The sequence below is a fragment of the Cervus canadensis genome, chromosome 8 (genome assembly GCF_019320065.1).
Source record: "Cervus canadensis isolate Bull #8, Minnesota chromosome 8, ASM1932006v1, whole genome shotgun sequence".
Classification (NCBI taxonomy): domain Eukaryota; kingdom Metazoa; phylum Chordata; class Mammalia; order Artiodactyla; family Cervidae; genus Cervus; species Cervus canadensis.
In genome coordinates this window covers 69,001,006-69,021,736 of record NC_057393.1, presented here as the reverse complement: position 1 = coordinate 69,021,736, position 20,731 = coordinate 69,001,006, and the positions used below count along the sequence as shown (strand labels likewise).

Sequence of the window (20,731 nt, the reverse complement as noted above, 5' to 3'; positions counted from 1 at the left end):
TAGCCACCTACCCCTTCACCCTCAACCGTCTGACAGGCAGTTATCCAATGATCCAGGAGTATCCTGGACACAGCTTGTGGAAGCCAGAGCAGGCTATACAGATTCTGTCCTTCTATATGAGATCAGTCCTCTGATCACCAATTGCTGCTTTTGATTACAGAAGAACAGACACAAAAGGAGGATAAATCTCTTCTGTAACCCTTCTGACCACTGTCACAAGCCTATTCTCCTCCAGCTAAAGAGACTTTCAGGACTGAAAGGGCTGGTGTGTGTGCTGTTTTTTTTTTGTTTTTTTTTTAATTTTATCTTCTTCTATTTTCTGCCTTTTATTTCTTTTGCCCCTTTTAGAAGTCAGTTGTTTAAGATCTAGGACATTCAAATGTAACTGCACATAGAGGGGAATTTAGAAAGTCATTCTGTATGCCCAGGAAAAGGTACAGTCTCAAAAAAGAGCTGAGAAGACCTTAGGCTTACAGTTCAGTCTGATCCTTGGCACAGAGACAATCTGTAACAATCAAAACAAAACGTGCACCCCAATGCTCATCGCAGCACTGTTTATAATTGCCAGGACATGGAAGGAACCTAGATACCCATCAGCAGACAAATGGATAAGGAAGCTGTGGTACATATACACAATGGAATATTACTCAGCCATTAAAAAGAATTCATTTGAATCAGTTCTAATGAGATGGATGAAACTGGAGCCCATTATACAGAGTGAAGTAAGCCAGAAGATAAACACCAATACAGTATACTAATGCATACATATGGAATTTTAAAAGATGGTAGTGATAACCCTACATGCAAAACAGAAAAAGAGACACAGATGTACAGAACAGACTTTTGGACTCTGTGGGAGAAGGCAAGGGTGGGATATTCTGAGAGAGTAGCACTGAAACAAGTATACTATCAAGGGTGAAACAGATCAGCAGCCCAGGTTGGATGCACGAGACAAGTGCTCAGGGCTGGTGCACTGGGATGACCCAGAAGGATCGGATGGGGAGGGAGGCGGGAGGGGGGATCGGGATGGGGAACACATGTAAATCCATGGCTGATTCATGTCAATGTATGGCAAAAACCACTACAATATTGTAAAGTAATTAGCCTCCAACTAATAAAAATAAATGAAAAAACAAAACAAAACAAAAATCAGCAAACCCTATAGAAGGAGAACCTTTTTTCCAGAGTTACCACATTTTAGGTTCAAAGGTCCAGTTTTCAAAAAGAAAAACAAAATCTGAGAATATTAAAAATTACAAAAGCATCGCCCAATCAAAGAAAAAAACCAACATGGGAATGCAAAATGATACAGCTACTTTGGAAGGCAGTTTGATAGTTTCTTACAAAGCTAAACTATTACAATATGATCCAGCAAAAGTGCTCTTCATTATTTATCCAAAGTAGTTAAAAAACCTGTGTCTATAAAAAACTTAAACACAGATGCTCATAACAGCTTTATTTGTAACTGCCAAACCTTAGAAGCAATCAAAATTTCCTTCAGTAGGTAAATGGATAAACAAACTTGTATCTAGACAGTGGAACATTATTTAGCATTAAAAAAAAAAATCATCAACCAAGTTATGAAAAAAGACAGAGGAACCATAAACACACATTACTAAGTGAAAGAAGACAATCAGAGAAAGCTACAAAGTATGTGATTCCAACTGTGATATTCTGGAAAAGGCAAAACTATGAAAGTAAAAGTCAGTGATTGCTAAGAGTTAGGGTGTGAGGGGGATGAATAAGAGGAGCATAAAGTATTTTTAGGAAAGTGAAAATATATAATACTACAAGAGTGGATGCACATCAATATACATTTTCCAAACCAACAGAATAAACCCTAGTGTGCAATATGTATACCTGCAATAAACTGTCAATGTAGTGACAAAAAGAGATTTTCCCATACTGAGATATGGGAAGTCATTCGGGCTCACACCTAAGATAACACAAATTCAACGCTAATTAAACCAGCTGCTTTGTGGCCTATCAAACATACATTCTACACCTGCTCTAATTATTAAAGGACACAATGACCAGAAATAAACAATGTCCATGGAAAGAATAAAGATTAAATCCCTGCTCCCTTCCTGGGATGCCAAACCTGGCATTCCTTCGTTGATAAAAGACTCTCTTCCCAGGTGTCAAGGCCACAGGGACTTGCTGTGTACATGCTCATCTCTTTTTTAGAAATCTCGAAGGAAATCTATTCATGACTTGTTTGATGGATCTTTGTTCTGACAAAATATAAAACTGTGTTGAAAAGCATGCTTTTCTGGAGCAGTTCCTCAGTTATCTGAGAATCTGTCTTCCAGGCTAACTGTCCTCACTTTGGCTTAAATAAAACTCGTTTCTTTTTTCCTATTATGGACTGCTTAATGATTATTTTTGTCAACAGCAGGTTCATCAACTAAAACAAATATACAAATTAATTTTCTTGTGAACCTAAAAATGCTGTAAAAAAAAAAGTCTACTTTAGAAAAATGAAACAACCAGATGATGAACCTTGATAGACTAAAACAATTTTCCTAAAGATACTCAAATAACTAAAGAAAGACATGAAAATAGTCAAGAAAACAGTATATGAAGAGAATGAAAATACCAATAAAAAAACAGAAAGCCTGAAAACAAATCAAAAGTAAATTATGGAGATGAAAAATACAATAACCAAAATTAAAAGTTCAGTAGAGGAATTCAAAGGCAGATTTGAGCAGAAAGAAAAATGAATAAGGGAACTTGAAGATAACTGAAATTACTAAGTCTCAAGGGGGAAAAAAATGGAGAAAAGGAAACAAAACCTAAGGAACCTATGAAACATCATGAAGTGGACCAAAAAGGCACTGTAGGAGTTCCAGAAGGTAAAAAGAGATAGAGAGAGATCATTTGAAGAAGTAATAACCAAAAAGTTCCCAAATTTGATGAAAAACACAAATATCCAAGAAACTCCAAGTAGGATGAACTGAAAGAGACCCATACTGAGACAAATTACAATCAAATTGTTGAAAGACCAAGAGAGAAACTTGAAAGAAGCAAGAGAGAAGTGACTTGTCACATACAAGGAATCCTCAATAGGAGTATCAGCAGATTTCTTAGCAGAGACTTTGCAGATCCGAAAGCAGTAGTCTTATATATTCAAACTACAGAAAGAAAAATCTATCAACCATGAATCTGACACTCCCTCATAGCTCAGTCAGTAAAGAATCTGCCTGCAATGGAGGAGACTCAGGTTCAATTCCTGGGTTGGGAAGGTTCCCTGGAGAAAGAAATGGCAACCCACTCTAGTATTCTTGCCTGGAGAATCCCATGGACAGAGGAGCCTGTCAGGCTACAGTCCATGGGTTGCAAGAGTCGGACACGACTTAGCAACTAAACCACCACCAAAACTCCCCTTCAAAAATGAGAGAGAAATCAAGACATTTATAGATAAAAGCTGAAGGAGTTTGTTAGCACCAAACTTGTCCTTTAAGAAATACTAAAAGAAATCCTACAGTTGAAATGAAAGAACGCCAGATAGTTACTCAAAGCTGTATTATAAAAATAATGATCTCAGTAAAGGTAAATATGGGGCTTCCCTGAGAGCTCAGCTGGTAAAGAATCCACCTGCAATGCAGGAGACCCCGGTTGATTCCTAGGTTGGGAAGATCCACTGGAGAAAAGATAGACTAACCACTCCAGTATTCTTGGGCTTCCCTTGTGGCTCAGCTGGTGAAGAATCCACCTGCAATGCGGGAGACCTGGGTTCAATCCCTCGGTTGGGAAGATCCCCTGGAGAAGGGAAAGACTACCCACTCTAGTATTCTGGCATAGAGAATTCCATGAACTATATATAGTACACATGGTCACAAACAGTCAGACACGACTGAGGAACTTTCACAAGTAAATATATGGGTGATTATAAAAGCTAGTACTATTCTAACTTTGGGCTTTTTCCTCCAAATTTTGTTTTCTACAGAATTCTAGAGACTAATGCATAAAATTATTAATTTTTTTGGACACATAATGTATATAAAAGTTATCTTGTGACACCAGTAACTGAAACCGAGTGGGGACAGAGCCATCTAGGAACAGAGTGTGTTATTGAAATTGACTTTGTATAAATTTGAGTTAGTGTGTAACTTTAGGATATTAAATGTAATCCCCATGGTAACCACAAAAAAATAGCTACAGAATATACAGAAAAGGAAATAAGAAAGTAAAACTTTTCACTGCAAAAAATAAACACAAAAGAAAGTAATGTAGGAAAATCAGCAAAAAGACATACAATGAAAACTAAAAAATATTGCTGAAAGAACTTAAATAAATGGAAAGATCCCACATTCATGGATTAAAAGACTTATTATTATTAAGATGTCATTACTTCTGAAAGTGATCTACAGATTCAAAGCAATCCCTAACAAAACCATGGAGATACAAATTAAAATCATGATTAAGGTCACTATATATCCAAGAGACTAGCAAAAATTTTGAAGTTTAAGAATACCAAATTGATAGTGATGGGAAGGTAACCATTCTGGTAAAAAGGATAACATTAACCTGTAAAGTTCAAGTATACTCTATGACTCTGGGAAGCCCTGGTGGCTCAGCAGTAAAGAATCTGGCTGCTAATGCAGGAGACAGGTTGAAACCCTGGGTCAGAAACATCCCCGAGAGAAGGAAATGGCAACTCACTCCAGTATTCCTGCCTGGGAAATTCCATGGACTGAGGAGCCTGGCAAGTTACAGTCCACAGGGTCACAAATAGTCAGACATGACTTAGTAACTAAACAACAACAAATGACCCAGAAATTCCATTCTAACCGTACACTTTAGAAATACTAAAGTTTATGTATATCAAATAATAAATGTTCAAAGCAAAATTATTTGCAATTGCCAAAAATGGAAATACCCAAGAGTCCATCAGGAATAGACTGAGTAAATAATTATAGATGCACGCAGTTGAGTACAACATAGCAGTAAGACCTAATGATGGAGAACCATGGCTATACATAGGCGGGTAATCATACACATGATGTTAAAAAAAGAAAGAAAAGGAAGTCACCAAAGGCTACCTGCAGCATAATTCTGTGTATCTGAACTAACTGTTGGAAAACTAAATTATATTATATAGAGATACATACTAGCTGGAAAAAAAATTAAGCTAAGTGGTCAAAACCAAGTTAGTCAAGCAAAGGCTATTTTGCCTCTGGGGACCAAAGGTGAAGCTCAATTACAAAGCTCAGACTCCTATTTACTCCCAAGAACTGGGGATGGGGAAATCAGTATTCCAGTTCAACTTTCACCACTGATTAATCTTATGTCTTAGGTAATTAATTGGTCAATTTGTTCATTCTTTAAAGCAAAAGGTGGACAAGCAAAAAAAAAAAGACTATAACTTCAAGTGTAATGTCACATGGAACAGCACTGTTCAAAAAGGAATGACCCACAGATGTCACCACAGCAAAAGTGGAAGAATCTACAATGTTACCCTGCATGCTACTGGCATAATATAAACAAACAAGTCAAGGGCAAAATCCTTCTTGCCAAGAGAATTAATGTATACATCGAGCAAAAAGCACCCTAACAGCCAAGACAGTTTCCTGAAACATGTGAATAAAAATGATCAGGGGGAAAAAAAGGAAGCCAAACAGAAAGGTACTCAAGTTCATCTGAAATGCTACCAAAGAAGCACACTTTGTGAGAACCAATGGAAAGGAGCCAGAGCTGCTGGAAGTCATTCCCTATGAATTTGTGGTATAATAATAGTAATAATTAAAAGACCTCTGGATTGTTAAAAAAAAAAAAACCTTAATAATTGGGTTATAGATCAAAATACTCTTTTCTATAACCGCTTACCTTCCACAAGCAATCTGAGTGACAATGCTTCCCATAAGTTCAAAAACTTTCCTTGGGTTTATTTCATGACTGGTAGAGTTATGACCCAACTGACCATACCCTCCAGCTCCGAAAGTAAACACTCCACCTTCCTAAAAAGAAGACAAAATCCTTTGTGATTAGAAAGCCTGATAAAAGGAAATAATCTTCAGGAAATTAAGTTAATCTTTAATATAACTATGGAGTCAATTTTCTTTTCTATTGTCTTCTTAATTTAATGGATGATAAGATAGCTAACTTTTCAAGGCAATACATCTTAAAACTAAAAGTTTTAGGTTGATATTGCTGATTATTTTCACATATTTAGAAGTATTTATGGTCATCATCAAACCCATGATGACAATGATGACAGTAACGATGACAAAGTCATCATTAAATCAATACTATTTTTGCACTGCCTTTTACTATCCTTATATTCTTGTCAAATCACAGAAAATTGAATAAAACCTAAAAATGATATCATTTTCAGTTTCCAAAGTAGCTCTGCAAAGGAAAAAAAAAATACGTGTAAACAGAGCACACAAATATACCTACTCTTAGCATACTGTTACTATAGACAATCTTTAAAATACCTATCATAAGATACATAATTGGATTAAAGGCAATATTTTTTAAAAAGTAATTCATGATGACAGTTCAACAAAAGCACAATTAGTATTTTCTCAGTTCAATTGCTTTTCTTCATAGTTGCAGCTATGTAAACAAATTTAAGTGGAATAAGAGTGTTTATACAGACTTCTATATCAGGAAATTGATTTTTCTGTTTAAAATCTTTTTATCACGGGAAATTTCAACAAAGACACAATAGTAAAGACATATATATGTGTGTGTGTGTGTGTGTGTATCTACATACTAAATTATCACATAAACATCGCTCAGTTTCAACCAGTAAAACTTAAAGACAACCCTGGTTCACTGATGCCCTTCCCACCCCGCTTTGAGGGGTATTTCAAAGCAGAAAACTGTACTAGAGGTACTTTAAACTAGCAAACTGTGGTCAAAAAATCATTTCACCTATAAATGTGTATGTATTCTCAATGGAACATATCTCTAACAGACAAAAATATATAACACAATACTATTATACACAAAAAATATTAATTTCCTTTTTTGGACAGAAATAGCAAGTGTTAAGTTTTATTTCTCAGGTTTTTTCATCTTACTGACATTACTGACTTGACATAAGATTGTGAATATTTAAAATATACAACATGACATATATATACTCTGTGGAATTACTACTATAGTCAAATAAATTAACACATCCATCACCTCACACACTTTTTTGGGGGGAGGAAAAAGCTCAGATCTACTCTCAACAAATTTTAAGTACAGAATACTGTATTGTTAATAGTCACTATGTTGTACATTAGATCCTCAGAATTTAAAAATCTTGTAACAGGAAGTTTGTACCCTCTGACCACATATCCCCATTTTCCTCACGCCCCACACCCTGGGAACCACCATTCTACTTCGTTTCTGTGAATTTGACTTTCTATTCCTAATTGCCTTCCCGCTCACATTTTTTTAAACAATTACATGTATAAGTGATACCATTTAGTATTTGTCCTTGCCTGGCTTATTTCACTTAGCATAAGGCCTCCAGGTTCACTTATGTAGTTACAAATGAAAGCATTTCCCCTTCTTATGACTGAGTAATATTCCAGTATATGTATGCATGTCCATGCACACATGTACACATCACATTTCCTTTGTCCACTCATTTGTCAGTGGACACTTTGGTTGTTTAAATAACTTGGCTATTGTGAACAATGCTTCAGTAAAAATGAGCATAGTTATCTCTTTGAGATCCTGTTTTCATATCCTTCAGAAATACATCCAAAAGTGGAATCGCTGGATCTTATAGTAGTTCTATTTTTAATATTCTGAGGAATCTTCATACTGTTTTCTGTAATGGCTGCACCAAGTTGTATTTCCAACAGCAGTGTATAGGGTTCCCCTTTCTCCATATACTGCTTTTTTTTTTTTTAATTATAGTGATCATAACAGATGTGAGTTTGTGGTCTTGATTTGCATTTCCTGATGATTGTGATGTTGATACTGAGTACCTTTTTCATGGTCTTTTGGTCATTTGTGTATCTCCTTCAGAAAATGTCTATTCAAGCCCTTTGCCCATTTTTAAATTAGACTGTTTCTCAGTCACGAGTTAAGTGAGTTCCTTATGTATTTTAGATATTAACCCCTAAGCAGATACATGATTTACAAATATCTTCTCTCATTTCACAGGATGACCTTTCATTTTGTTGATTGTTTCCTTTCCTGTGCAGAAGCTTTTAGTTTATTTTTGCTTTTGTTATCTGTGTGCTTTTGGTGTCATATCCAAGAAATGACTACCAAGACTCATGCCAAGAAACTTTCTCCCCAGGTTTTCTCCTAGGAGTTTTACAGTTTCAGGCCTTACATTTAAGTCTTTATTCCATTTTGAGCTAGATTTTGTAAGTGGTATGAATTAGGGAGTCAGCTTTTGAATGTGGATGTTCAGATTTCCCAGCATCATTTATTAATGATGATGTGTGCTCTAAGCACCTTGTCAAGGATTTGCTGCATTTATTTCTATCTATTCTGTTTGATTGGTATTAATATATGTGCTTGCTTTGACACCACTATCATGCAGTTTTGGTTACCATAGCTTTGTAATACAGCTTAAAATCAGGAACCACATTGCTCTTTCTCAAGATTGCTTTGGCTATTCTGTGTCTTTCGTGGTTCTGTATGAATTTTCAGACTGTTCTATTTCTGTGAAAACTGCCGCTGGAATTTGAATACAGATTACACTGAATCTGTAGATCACTTTGAGTAGTGCAGACATTTTAACAATATTTATTCTTCAAATCCAAGAATATGAGAAATCTTTCCATTTATTTCTGTCTTCTTCAATTTCTTTCATTGATGTGATATAGTTATCAGTGTACAGGTCTTTCCTCTGTTTGGTCTACCTTTATTCCTAAGCATTATACTGTTTTTAATGCTACTGTAAATGGGGCTGGTGCTTAATTTCTCTTTTTAGACAGTTTGTTAGTATATAAAACACAACCCACTTTCAATGAATGTTAATTTGTATCTTGCAACATCACTGAATTTGTTTATTGGTTCTAACAGATTTTTCAAGGAGTCTTTAGGGTTTTCTCTTTATAGTATCAAGCCATCTGCAGAGACAACTTTACTTTTTCCTTCCTAATTTGAATGTCTTTAATTTTTCTCATGACTAATTGCTATGGCTAGGACTTCCAGTACTTTTTTTTGGCCATGCAGCACACGGGATCTTAGTTCCCCAACCAGGGATAGAACCCTCCCACAGAGGAAGCATGGAGTTCCAACGACTAGACTCCCATGGAACTCCCCTTCCAATAATATCTTAAAGAGCAGTAGTGAAAGTGGGCATCCTGTCTTGTCCCTGATCCCAAAGGAAAAACTTTCAAATTTTCATTTTTCAAACTTTTCACCATTAATTATTATATCAGTGGTAGGTTTGGCCTTTATTATGTTGAGGCATGTTCCCTCCATACAACACTTTGTACAGTCTTTACCATAAAAGGATGCTGAACTCTGTCAAATGCTTTTCCTACATCTACTGAGATGATCATATAATTTTTATCCTTCATTCTATTAATGTGGTATATAACACTGACTTCCAAATGATGAACCATCCTTGCATCCCAGGGATAAATCCCACTTGATCACTGGATATATAATCATCTGAATGTGCTACTGAATTTAGTTTGCTAGTATTGAATAGTTCTGCATCTACATTCATCAAGGATGTTGGCTTGTAACTTTCTTTCCTTGCAGTGACTTTGTGTGGCTTTGTTATCAGGATGATGCTGGACTTACAAAATAAGTTTGAAAGTGTTCCCTCCTCTTCTATTTTTCAGAGGAGTTTGAGATGGATTGGTGTTAATTATTTTTCAAATAGTAGAATTCACCAGTAAAGACATCTGATCCTGGGCTTTTCATTCTTGGGGGACTTTTGATTACAATCTCCTTACTCATTAGAGGCATATTTCGATTATGTTTCTTCTGGTAAACAGTTTTGATAGTTTGTATGTTTCCAGTATGTACCCACTTCATCTAGGCTATCTGATAAATTTGTTAATATATAATTATTGATAGTAATACCTTACAAACCTTTGTATCTCGGCATGTCAATAATCATATGTCTGATGGGTAACATTAAAAATAGTTGGGACAGTGTATTTCAGGCTTATCTATTCCCATTAAGCTTAACGCTGATCTTTGTCTAGATTCATCACTTCATTAAGGAGTATAAAATGGGTATAAAATGAGTATTAAAAAATATTTCTTCTAAATTTACTAGTTGAAATTCTTCTATAGAAAACTTAACTCATCGCTATTAAGTCATCATGAAATACAATAAAAATGCTTTTCTCATTTACTAATTTTTAGAAAATGAGTTGTTCCAGCAACTTCCAAGGATAAGCAATGAACTTTGTTTTGTATTGATCTGGGTAAAAAGAGCATCATTATGAAGTCATAGATTTTTTATAATTGGTACATTTCCACTTATTAAAGATATATCATCTTTTTTTGACCACTGAACACACTTCTTCAAGTTGTCCTTCTGACATGATCTTAGTAGTCTTTGCTTTTTTGTAACACAAAACACCCGAGGCTATTTTCATACTTTTTTGGTTCCAGATATGAGATCAGACTCCTTTCTAAGAAGCCTTGGTTCTTTTTAGTAGAGAATCTACAACAATCAAAGAATATTCACTGCTTCTAGATTGCACATATTGACTTATACATCTCAGGTCTTTCAGTGGTCATAGCAAACAAACAAATTTATTTTAGAAGGAGAAAAGTAAGAATTCACACTGATACTTATGAGTCGAAGCAAAGATTACTGAGTTTTAATTTGATTGCTACCATTTTATGTCTTTTCTCTTAAGCTGAACATCATGGTTTCTAACGACAATAAAATAAATACTTATTTGCTTTATCCTATTCTATATGCAATATAGTGAAAATAACACTACTAATTTTCCTCATAACAATAAGACTGCAGAATGCAATTTAAGAGGCTCTCTGTGAATTCAATTTATCTTTAGGCTATTTCCCACTAGTGATGCACAACAAAATACTATACTTTAAAATGACCTAAAAGAAATCTTCTGTAGTTGTGCCACTAGTAATTTTGTAGAACTGTTTTAATATACAAATATAAGTTAGCTTTTTAATTATGTATAAGAGTTTCTAGGTTTCAAAGTCAAAACATAAGGCAAGGCTCATTCGGTCTACCTATTCTTTTCAAACATAAATAACATTTATCTCCTTTTTCCTTAATGGTAATATGTCCTAAAAATCATTCTACAACAAAATAGAGATCTTTCTCTTTCTGTTTTACAGGGTATGGTACTACACATAGTGGAATTACCATAGTTTATTCAATTAGGCTGCTACCAATAGGTATTTGGATTTCTTCTATTCTTTTGTTATTAAAATATTACCACAGCAAACAGCCTTGTGTATACATAATTTTGTATCTTTGGAATAGATTCTTAAAATTGCTAAGGGATTGATAAGTCAAAAGGTATATGTACATGTAATCTTCATAATTAATTTATAAAAGAACTTGAAAAAAATTGACATCTTTATGGTAGTGTCTTCATATTGATTAACATGCATATCTTTCTATTTATCCTGCTTTTAAAATTTTGTGGGATTTTTTATTTTTCCTGTTTGTTTTGCACAAGGAAACTGCACTGTAAAGTAACCCTAATCTGTCTTCAAGAAGTTCTTCCAGAAATGCAAAAGGCACTGATACACAACTAGATTTTAACTTTAAACAAGGAAAACTAAAAAATATCTTACTTTTGAAATAGTTAAAACTATCTAATTTTGTTGAAAATAATATACACCAAAAATTCCAGGGATAAGTATCTATTTTTCTCTCAAAAGAGAAAAATATTGATACTGTTTTGAGAGAAAAATACAGAAGATTAATAGAATTCTCATTAAAAAAAAACAGATATAAAGACTTAGAAATCTTGGGAAAATAAGATGAGTGCTTATCTGAAAGGATGAATTTGAAAAGCATTAACATGTGACTATTTCTACCACAAAGTTAATCCTAAAGAATAATATTATACAAAATATTCTTTACTATCATGTTCAACACAGCTTATTTCTTCTAAATATCAATGACAGAAGAGAATCACTAAAATTTATAACTTGCCAACAGTGATTACATCTGTAATTTGAATGTAATTGAATTTTTTAAAAAATCAATAAAATATGGTAATAAGATTAGCAGAGATAATAAAACGTCCTTACTCAAAAGTACAATAAAATTTTTCTAAAAATTAACTTTTGTAATTGGTCATTATAATATTTTTTAAAATTTCTTTAGTACACTGTATTTGATAAGGACTGAGAATAATTCTTATTTTGAAATTTCCAGTGGGGGGGGGTAAATGTGTAGAATTTTTACAAATCTGATGAGAAGTAATTTTTTCTTGCCAATTTTATCTACTATGCAGGATAAAGAAAGATAAAGATGCAAAAATATTAATCTCTGATTCAGTCAATGATAATTTGCTAGTTCCTTTATGTTAACATGACTATAATAAATAGCACTACTGGTAAAGCTTAGCCTATTTTCATTTTACTTCTAATTGCTAGAGAAGTATACAGTATTCATACTCCACTGGCACATATTCAAGAAAGTGAGAGGTCAGAGTTAAAACCATTAGCAAGACTGTGATAAAAGCTCATTATAACTCCTTGCATAATACTGATTCTTGGCCTAAGGATAATAGAGGAATTCAGTCTCCTCTGTTACTTGTTATAAGCCACATGGAAGCTAAATTAAAATTAGGCAGTTATGCAATGTAAATGAGGCTGATACACAAAGCACAGTAAGCCTGACAAACTAAAAAGAAATTATTTCATTCACAATATTATTCAAGCAGTATTTAACATTAAGTTGAAAACCTCAACAATATGAATCATCACCACACAAAGAGCAGATCACAATTCACATTTCGTAACATAAAACATTTGAAATATAAGGTAAACTGTTTTTGAGAACAGATGATAACCTAAGACCCTTTTTCAAAATAAATTATTTTTTAGACATCAATAACCCTCAAGATTTCAATATACATATCATTAAGATATTCATTAATTACAAAATAACTACCATAAATATTAATAAAAAAGTTTTACAGGAGTACAATACCTTGGTTAGTGCAGCAGTATGATCTTCTCCACAACAAATATAAACTATTTTCTGAGTTCTTAGTGACTTTAGTAAATTAGGAACATACCTATCTGAGAATTTCAATAAGAGAACAGTTAACCAACATATTAACAAACAGTATATTTTTAAAATTTCAATAATTTTGTAGTAAAAGGCTAAGTTGGGTTGCCAAGTCTTTCTATTCTTACTACAGTGATAAAAGAGAGGTCTAAAAAGGGGAATTTAAATCTAATCTGCCTCAGTGCCAATCTACACTCAGGAATCAAGGAATTTCAAAGCTTTTTGACTGCTTCTAATACACATACATCATTCTTTATATCTACCTCATGATAATTAAGCTCATAGCATCCTACTTTGAAGCCTAAAATTATATTTTCTGATGTTTTATAGCAGGAAAGATATAATGTCCTAATCTGACATTAGGAAATAGAAATAGGAAATAGAAAACTATTTCTTAGGCAGAACAAAATATTTTCAAATTCAAAGAGTATTATTTGTTATCATTTCCAGTTGTTATAGATCAACAACTCACTTTTGTCTAACTTGTTATAATTATGCTGAACTTTATTAAATCAGTTTTTGTATTTCAAACACTGGCATTCAACCTAATACAGCTATGAAAAATCAGTTCCCAAGATCCCAATTTAAGTAGTTATAATTTTTTAAAATTCAAAAAGCTTATTTGTAAGACATTAGCATCACCATTAACAGATTAATCAAATGACTCAGATATAAATAATTCTTTGAAATACTCAAATAGATGAACACTTCATGTTACTTTTCAGGATAATTTTACAACTTTTTTTAACTGATGGTAGCTGATAATGTGGCTACCAAAATGAAGTAATGTTTTTCTCCCTTTTCTTTTAATAACCATTCAACAATGAAGATTTTTGTCCAGATGTACTTTCTCCATTTTATTTTATAATAAAATAATATTTTTGGCTTTCCCACAATCTCCTAAAAATATTATCAGGTGGAATTTTTAAACTAATCTCTCCATCCCCACCTAAATCCCAAGGAAGATTTGGGTATACTTCTCTCTGACACTAAGAATCACTAATATCTCAAAAAATCATCTCTCTTTAAAAGTATATCTATTAAAAATGCAAACCTACCATTTTCATCATTAAGACCTAGTTGACCAAATTTGTTGCGTCCCCATCCAAAGATAGCTCCAGAAAGAGTGAGTACAAAACTATGGGCTCCTCCAGCCGCAATTTGCATGAAAGGGATTCCAAGTAAAGACTTAATCAGCTGTGGTGAAGCTTGCTTTTTACAGTCAATGCCTAAACCCAACTGGCCATATTTATTCTGTCCCCAGCAGAAGACTTCACTCGCTGTAAAACAAAAATCACAAATTACTATTTTTCTCACACACAAAAAAATTCCATTTGAAAATCATCAGTTATTTGGGGACATTCTTCCTTACACTGGATGAAAACACATATTCCTCCTTACAATTATTTCTTATATGATACTATCTAGAACAATCCATATTAGCAGAGTTTTAGTTTGACTCACTTTACTAATGAATAGGGTAAGTCACATAATTGAGTGTAATCTCATTTCCTGATGTTCCTTTAGAGTTTTAGTTCAACTTACTTTACTAATGAATGCAGTAAGTCACATAACTGAGGGTAATCTCATTTCCTGATGTTCCTTAAGAAAGTACCATCTCTTATCAATATTCCTCAGGTCTCATTTTTATTCTATGATTTCTCCCAAGAGGGACTCATTTAAGTTCAAGGCTTCAGTTATCAATTACATGCTGAACACCTTCAAAATTTATCACTACCCTATATCTCTTCTCTGAGCAATAAACCCATGTATCAAATAGATTATCTGACAGCTATACTTCGATATTTGAAAGATACTTCCAGTTCAGCATGCCCTAAACTCAATTCATGATCCCCTTCCTACCTCCCATACCTGGATCTCTTCCTGATGTTCCTCATTTTCAGTAAATAAGCATCTTAACTGAGTCAGCAGCACAAGTCATAAACACAAGGAGTCATCCTTCATATTCCCCTCCTCTCTTACCTTACATACAGGTTTTTATTAATTAATCTATCACCTATCAATGAAGTCACATAGTTTTCTTTCTGAAGAAAAATATGGCTAATAGATCCACACCTAACCATTTCAGCAGGTTTTTATAATACTTCTCTCTCAGTTCAGGTCAGTTCAGTCGCTCAGTCGTGTCAGACTCTCTGCAACTCAATGAACTGCAGCACACCAGGCTTCCCTGTCCATCACCAACTCCCGGAGTCCACCCAAACCCATGTCCATTGAGTTGGTGATGCCATCCAACCATCTTATCCTCTGTCATCCCCTTTCTTTCCCAGCATCAGGGTCTTTTCCAATGAGTCAGCTCTTCGCATCAGGTGGCCAAAGTATTGGAGTTTCAGCTACAACATCAGTCCTTCCAGTGGACATTCAAGACTAATCTCCTTTAGGAAGGGCTGGTTGGATCTCCTTGCAATCCAAGGGACTCTCAAGAGTCTCCAACACCATAGTTCAGAAGCATCAATTCTTCGGCGCTCAGCTTTCTTTATAGTCCAACTCTCACATCCATACATGACCACTGGAAAAACCATAGTCTCGACTAGACGGACCTTTGTTGGAAAAGTAATGTCTCTGCTTTTTAATATGCTGAGATGGTCATAACTTTCCTTCCAAGGAGTAAGTGTCTTTTAATTTCCTGGCTGCAATCACCATCTGCAGTGATTTTGGAGCCCCCAAAAATAAAGTCTGACACTGGTTCCCCAACTATCTACCATGAAGTGATGGGACTGGATGCCATGATCTTAGTTTTCTGAATGTTGAGCTTTAAGCCAGCTTTTTCACTTTCCTCTTTCACTTTCATCAAGAGGCTCCTCTTCAATTTCTGCCATAAGGGTGGTACTGTCTGCATATCTGAGGTTATTGACATTTCTTCCGGCAATCTTGATTCCAGCTTGTGCTTCCTCCAGCCCAGCATTTCTCATGATGTACTCTCTCCATATAAGTTAAATAAGCAGAGTGACAATATACACCCTTAACATACTCCTTTTCCTATTTGGAACCAGTCTATTGGTCCAAGTCCAGTTCTAACTGTTGCTTCCTGAACCTGCATACAGGTTTCTCAAGAGGCAGGTCAGGTGGTCTGGTATGCCCATCTCTTTCAGAATTTTCCACAGTTTATTGTGATCCACACAGTCAAAGGCTTTGGCGTAGGCAATAAAGCAGAAACAGATGTGTTTCTGGAACTCTCTTGCTTTTTCGATGATCTTGCAATTTGATCTCTGGTTCCTCTGCCTTTTCTAAAACCAGCTTGAACATCTGGAAGTTCACAGTTCATGTATCACTGAAGCCTGGCTTGGAGAATTTTGAGCATTACTTTACTAGCCTGTGAGATGACTGCAATTGTGCGATAGTTTGAGCATTCTTTGGCAAGCCTTTCTTTGGGATTGGAATGAAAACTAACCTTTTCCAGTCCTGTGGCCACTGCTGAGTTTTCCAAATTTGCTGGCATATTGAGTGGAGCACTTTCACAGCGTCATCTTTCAGGATTTGAAATAGCTCAACTGGAATTCCATCACCTCCACCAGCTTTGTTCATAGTGATGCTTCCTAAGGCCCACTTGACTTCACACTCCAGGATGTCTGGCTCTAAGTGAGTGATCACACCATCGTAATTATCTGAGTCATGAAGATCTTTTCTGTACAGTTCTTCTGTGTGTTCTTGCCACCTCTTCTTAATATCTTCTGCTTCTGTTAGGTCCCTACCATTTCTGTCCTTTATTGTGCCCATCTTTGCATAAAATGTTCCCTTGGTATCTCTAATTTTCTTGAAGAGATCTCTAGTTCTCTCTACTTGGCCTCATTTGCTCACCCATTGCTACATTTTTTTTTTAACAACTCTAAACATCTTTTACTTACCTTTATAAAATAAATGGCACTAATAATTGATATACTAATAAGTGTTTTTTAAAAATTCATACCATAATAGTACGTACTTACTAAGTTTCTCTCCAAACTAGATTACCAGTTCCTCTCCCAAAAGACAAGCACTCTTACCAACTGCTGATATGCACGTGCAGAAATACTCTATGGATGTAACTAGCATACATTTGCATATACAGAGATATAAAAATGTAGATATGATATATGGTAGACACCATAAAAATGTTCTGGATAAGTTTCAAATTCAGTGTTCTATAAATTTATATGTTCATGTGTTTATTTCATAATGAAACTCAAATGAGCTGATTTTTTTTAAAAACACAGATTTGAAATGTTGCTCACCTGAGAAAAATTTGTCAGTGACTTCTCATTGCTCTTCGGATAAACACTTTTTACAAGGCTTCTAAGGTTCTACAAAATCTACCTATGTTTCTGAGCTCATTTCACACCAACCTCTTCCCTCACTTACTATACTTTGGCCATACTCACCTTCCTTCGTATTTTCCAAAGCCCGTTTCTTACACACTTTCTGTCTCACACACTCTGCCTAAACCTTCCCCTCACCCTTGTCTAATTTACTTCTATTCTCTCCCAGCAAGTAGCCTTCCTTAATCTCCAAGATTAAGTTCAGGCCCCCTATTACGGGATCTGAGTATCCCAAACCTTCTTCTTTACAGTCTTCTTTTGTAGTATATGACTGTACTATTATCTGTATGACTGAACAGTAAGGGCTAGGCTAGTCCCTAAGGGTGACTCAGTGGTAAAGAATCCACCTACCAATGCAGGAGACAAGGCTTTGATCCCTGGGTCAGGACGATTCCCTGGGGAAGGAAATGACTACCCATTCCAGTTTTCTTGCCTGGGAAATCCCACGGCTAGAGCAGCTTGGTGAGCTACAGTTCACAGGGTCACAAAACAGTCGGATACAACTTAGCAACTAAACAACCACCATAAAGGCTAGTACTATATTGCTTACCACTGTGCCTAGTTCATACTGAGCGATCTGCTTCCCACCCCACAAATTTGTTTTTCACTAAGTGAATAAGACACTGCTAAAACATGAAGCTGAACAAGGCAAAAGAATACTTGTCGAGACAGAAAAACTGTCCCATCAGTAAAGCCTTCGGGTTTAAATTTATCTTGAATTTATCTACCAAAGTATCAAAAGAGAAGTTGACATGGTAACATCAAAAAATATAGGGATGCCAGCCCACCCCCCATTTTATTCCTTAAATGGAATAAATCCAAATCCGTTAACATAGCATGTAAGGCCCTTTGTAACAGATTTGTTTTTACTTCAACCACTACCTGAACTATGCTCTGAAAATACCTCCCATGCTCTGAAAATACCCACGTAAAATTATATGCTGATACACAAATACACAAAATACTTTCCTTCTATGCCCTCACTAGTACTATTACTATAGCCAATCCTTAACATTTCCCCCTAGCTGCTTCTCAACAGATCTCCAATTCTGAATTATATTCATCTTTCAAGACTTGCAGCAAATATGAATCCCTTCTTTATTGTTACCAATTCTATTGACAAACTACACTTTTTCCCTTATTCCCACAGTATTTTACTTTTATCTTGACCAAAAATAGTATATATTTTTTCTGCCTCAATTTATAATATTTGTACATCTGCCTCTTCTATTAGGTCACATGGTCCCTAAAACTGTCTCTTACTTTATCAGTATTTCCCTATAGTTCTAGTCTACTGTTTCCTTCACAATAGGCCTCACAAGGCATTTAATAAGTTTAAACTAATAATGATAAAGCCACTGAAACTCACTTCTGTAAATGGTATAACAACAAACACACGGGGCTTCCTGGTGCATGTGTGCTGGCTCAGTGGTAAAGAATCTGCCTGCCAACACAGGAGACATGCGTTTGATCCCTGATCTGGGAAGATTCCACATGCCACAGAGCAACTAAGCCTGTGCGCCACAACTACTGAGCTGTGCTTTAGAGCCCAGGAGCCACAATTAAAAAGCTCATGGGCTGCAACCACTGAAGCCCTGGCCCTAGAGCCTGCGCTCTGCAATAAGAGAAGCCACGCCACAATGAGAAGCCTGCACACCACACCTAGAGAGTAGCCCTGTTTGCCACAACTAGAGAAAGCCTGTGCAGAGAAACAAAGTCCCAGCAAAGATAAAAATAAATAAACAAAATTTAAAAACTATAAAAAAATAAATATATATGGCAGGTTCTCTACTAACTCATAATCGTTAGTGAGCACAGGAAGAAGGCAAAAGAAATAAGCGAAGGTGTAACAGGATTCTTGGACGACTTTCTCTGTTCCTAGTCATAAAAAGTTTATCTGTGAGATCAAATGTATTTGGGCAAGTTATAAACTTCCCCAGCTATGAAGGAATAATGTTCAGCAAGTTAAAGAACAATCAGATGCAAAAAATCAATTTCATGTCTACATTCTTGCAAAAAATGATTTGAGAATGACACCATTCAGAATAACAAAAATCATCAAATATCTATGGAAAAATCTAACAAAATGTTAAGACCTCTCCACAGAAAAGAACAAAATATTCTTGAGACAGATTAAAAGGAGATTAAAATGAATGGGGACATATCACCAGTTGCTGCTGCTAAGTCACTGCAGTCGTGTCTGACTCTGTGTGAACCCATAGACGGCAGCCCACCAGGCTCTCCCATCCCTGGGATTCTCCAGGCAATAACACTGGAGAGGGTTGCCATTTCCTTCTCCAATGTGTCAAAGTGAAGTCGCTCAGTCGTGTCTGACTCTTAGCGACCCCATGGACTGCAGCCTACCAGGCTCCTCCGTCCATGGGATTTTCCAGGCAAGAGTACTGGAGTAGGTTGCTATTGCCCTCTCCAATATCACCAGTTGAAGAACTGAAAGACTCAGTATTACAAAGATTTTCCTCAATCCAATTTAGAGACAATGCGCAATCCCAAACAAAATCCCAATAGTTTAATAAGTGTCTATGAAAACCGCCAAACTAATTCTACAACGTATACAGAAATGAAAAGGATAAAGAAGAACCAGGGCAATCTTTAATAAGGATGAAGTTGAAGGAATTTCGTCTTTAAATAAGAAAGCTGAAAAGGCGAAAGAAAATAGAAGCAACACTTACCTTTAGAAAGTGCAAGTGAATGATAGTAACCACAAGCAACCTGTACTATCTGGATATCCGACAAACTTTTAATATTTCTAGAAAAGAAGAAGAGATCAGGATTAGTTAACTCCATTTAATAAATGGATCCTGATTGCTATTTATGCTATTTATTGACCACCTACTATGTGCAAAGAGTTTCCTTACCAGCAGTTCCTTACTAGCATGACCTAGCAGTTTATGCTGTTTTCACACAAGCCCAATTTATAAAAAATTTATGCTAAAATCAGTAAACAAAATCTAAGTATGAAAAATTAAGAGGTGTGATGAGAAAACACTTTGAAAGGACAATATTTAAGCACAGTAATCTATACTTCAGTGCTCTTGTATGTTTTTATTATCAAAATTTGAAAAAACTTTAACTTGACCTACGAAACCTGGTAATATATTTCTAAGACAAATGTACATGATCTAATTTGTCGAAAACTGGTGTTTGGCCCAGTTTAGTACATGCTCTCCTCCATCAGGTTCCTTAAGAACCAGCAGGGATTCCTATCATGTGATGCTACCAATCACAAATT

At 35.3% G+C, this 20,731-nt stretch overlaps 1 protein-coding gene across 7 annotated transcripts in view; it reads right to left on the bottom strand.

Moving 5' to 3' along the window:
• Positions 1-20,731, bottom strand: part of HERC4 (HECT and RLD domain containing E3 ubiquitin protein ligase 4) — a 126,138-nt gene that overhangs the window by 70,606 nt on the left and 34,801 nt on the right. For all 7 annotated transcript variants that reach the window (XM_043476807.1, XM_043476806.1, XM_043476801.1 and 4 more), the window contains exons 4-7: positions 20,172-20,248; positions 14,227-14,448; positions 13,088-13,179; positions 5,830-5,960 (exon numbers count right to left, since the gene is read on the bottom strand). In XM_043476807.1, the coding sequence (XP_043332742.1) occupies positions 5,830-5,960; positions 13,088-13,179; positions 14,227-14,448; positions 20,172-20,248 (522 nt within the window). The remainder of the gene's footprint in view (positions 1-5,829; positions 5,961-13,087; positions 13,180-14,226; positions 14,449-20,171; positions 20,249-20,731) is intronic.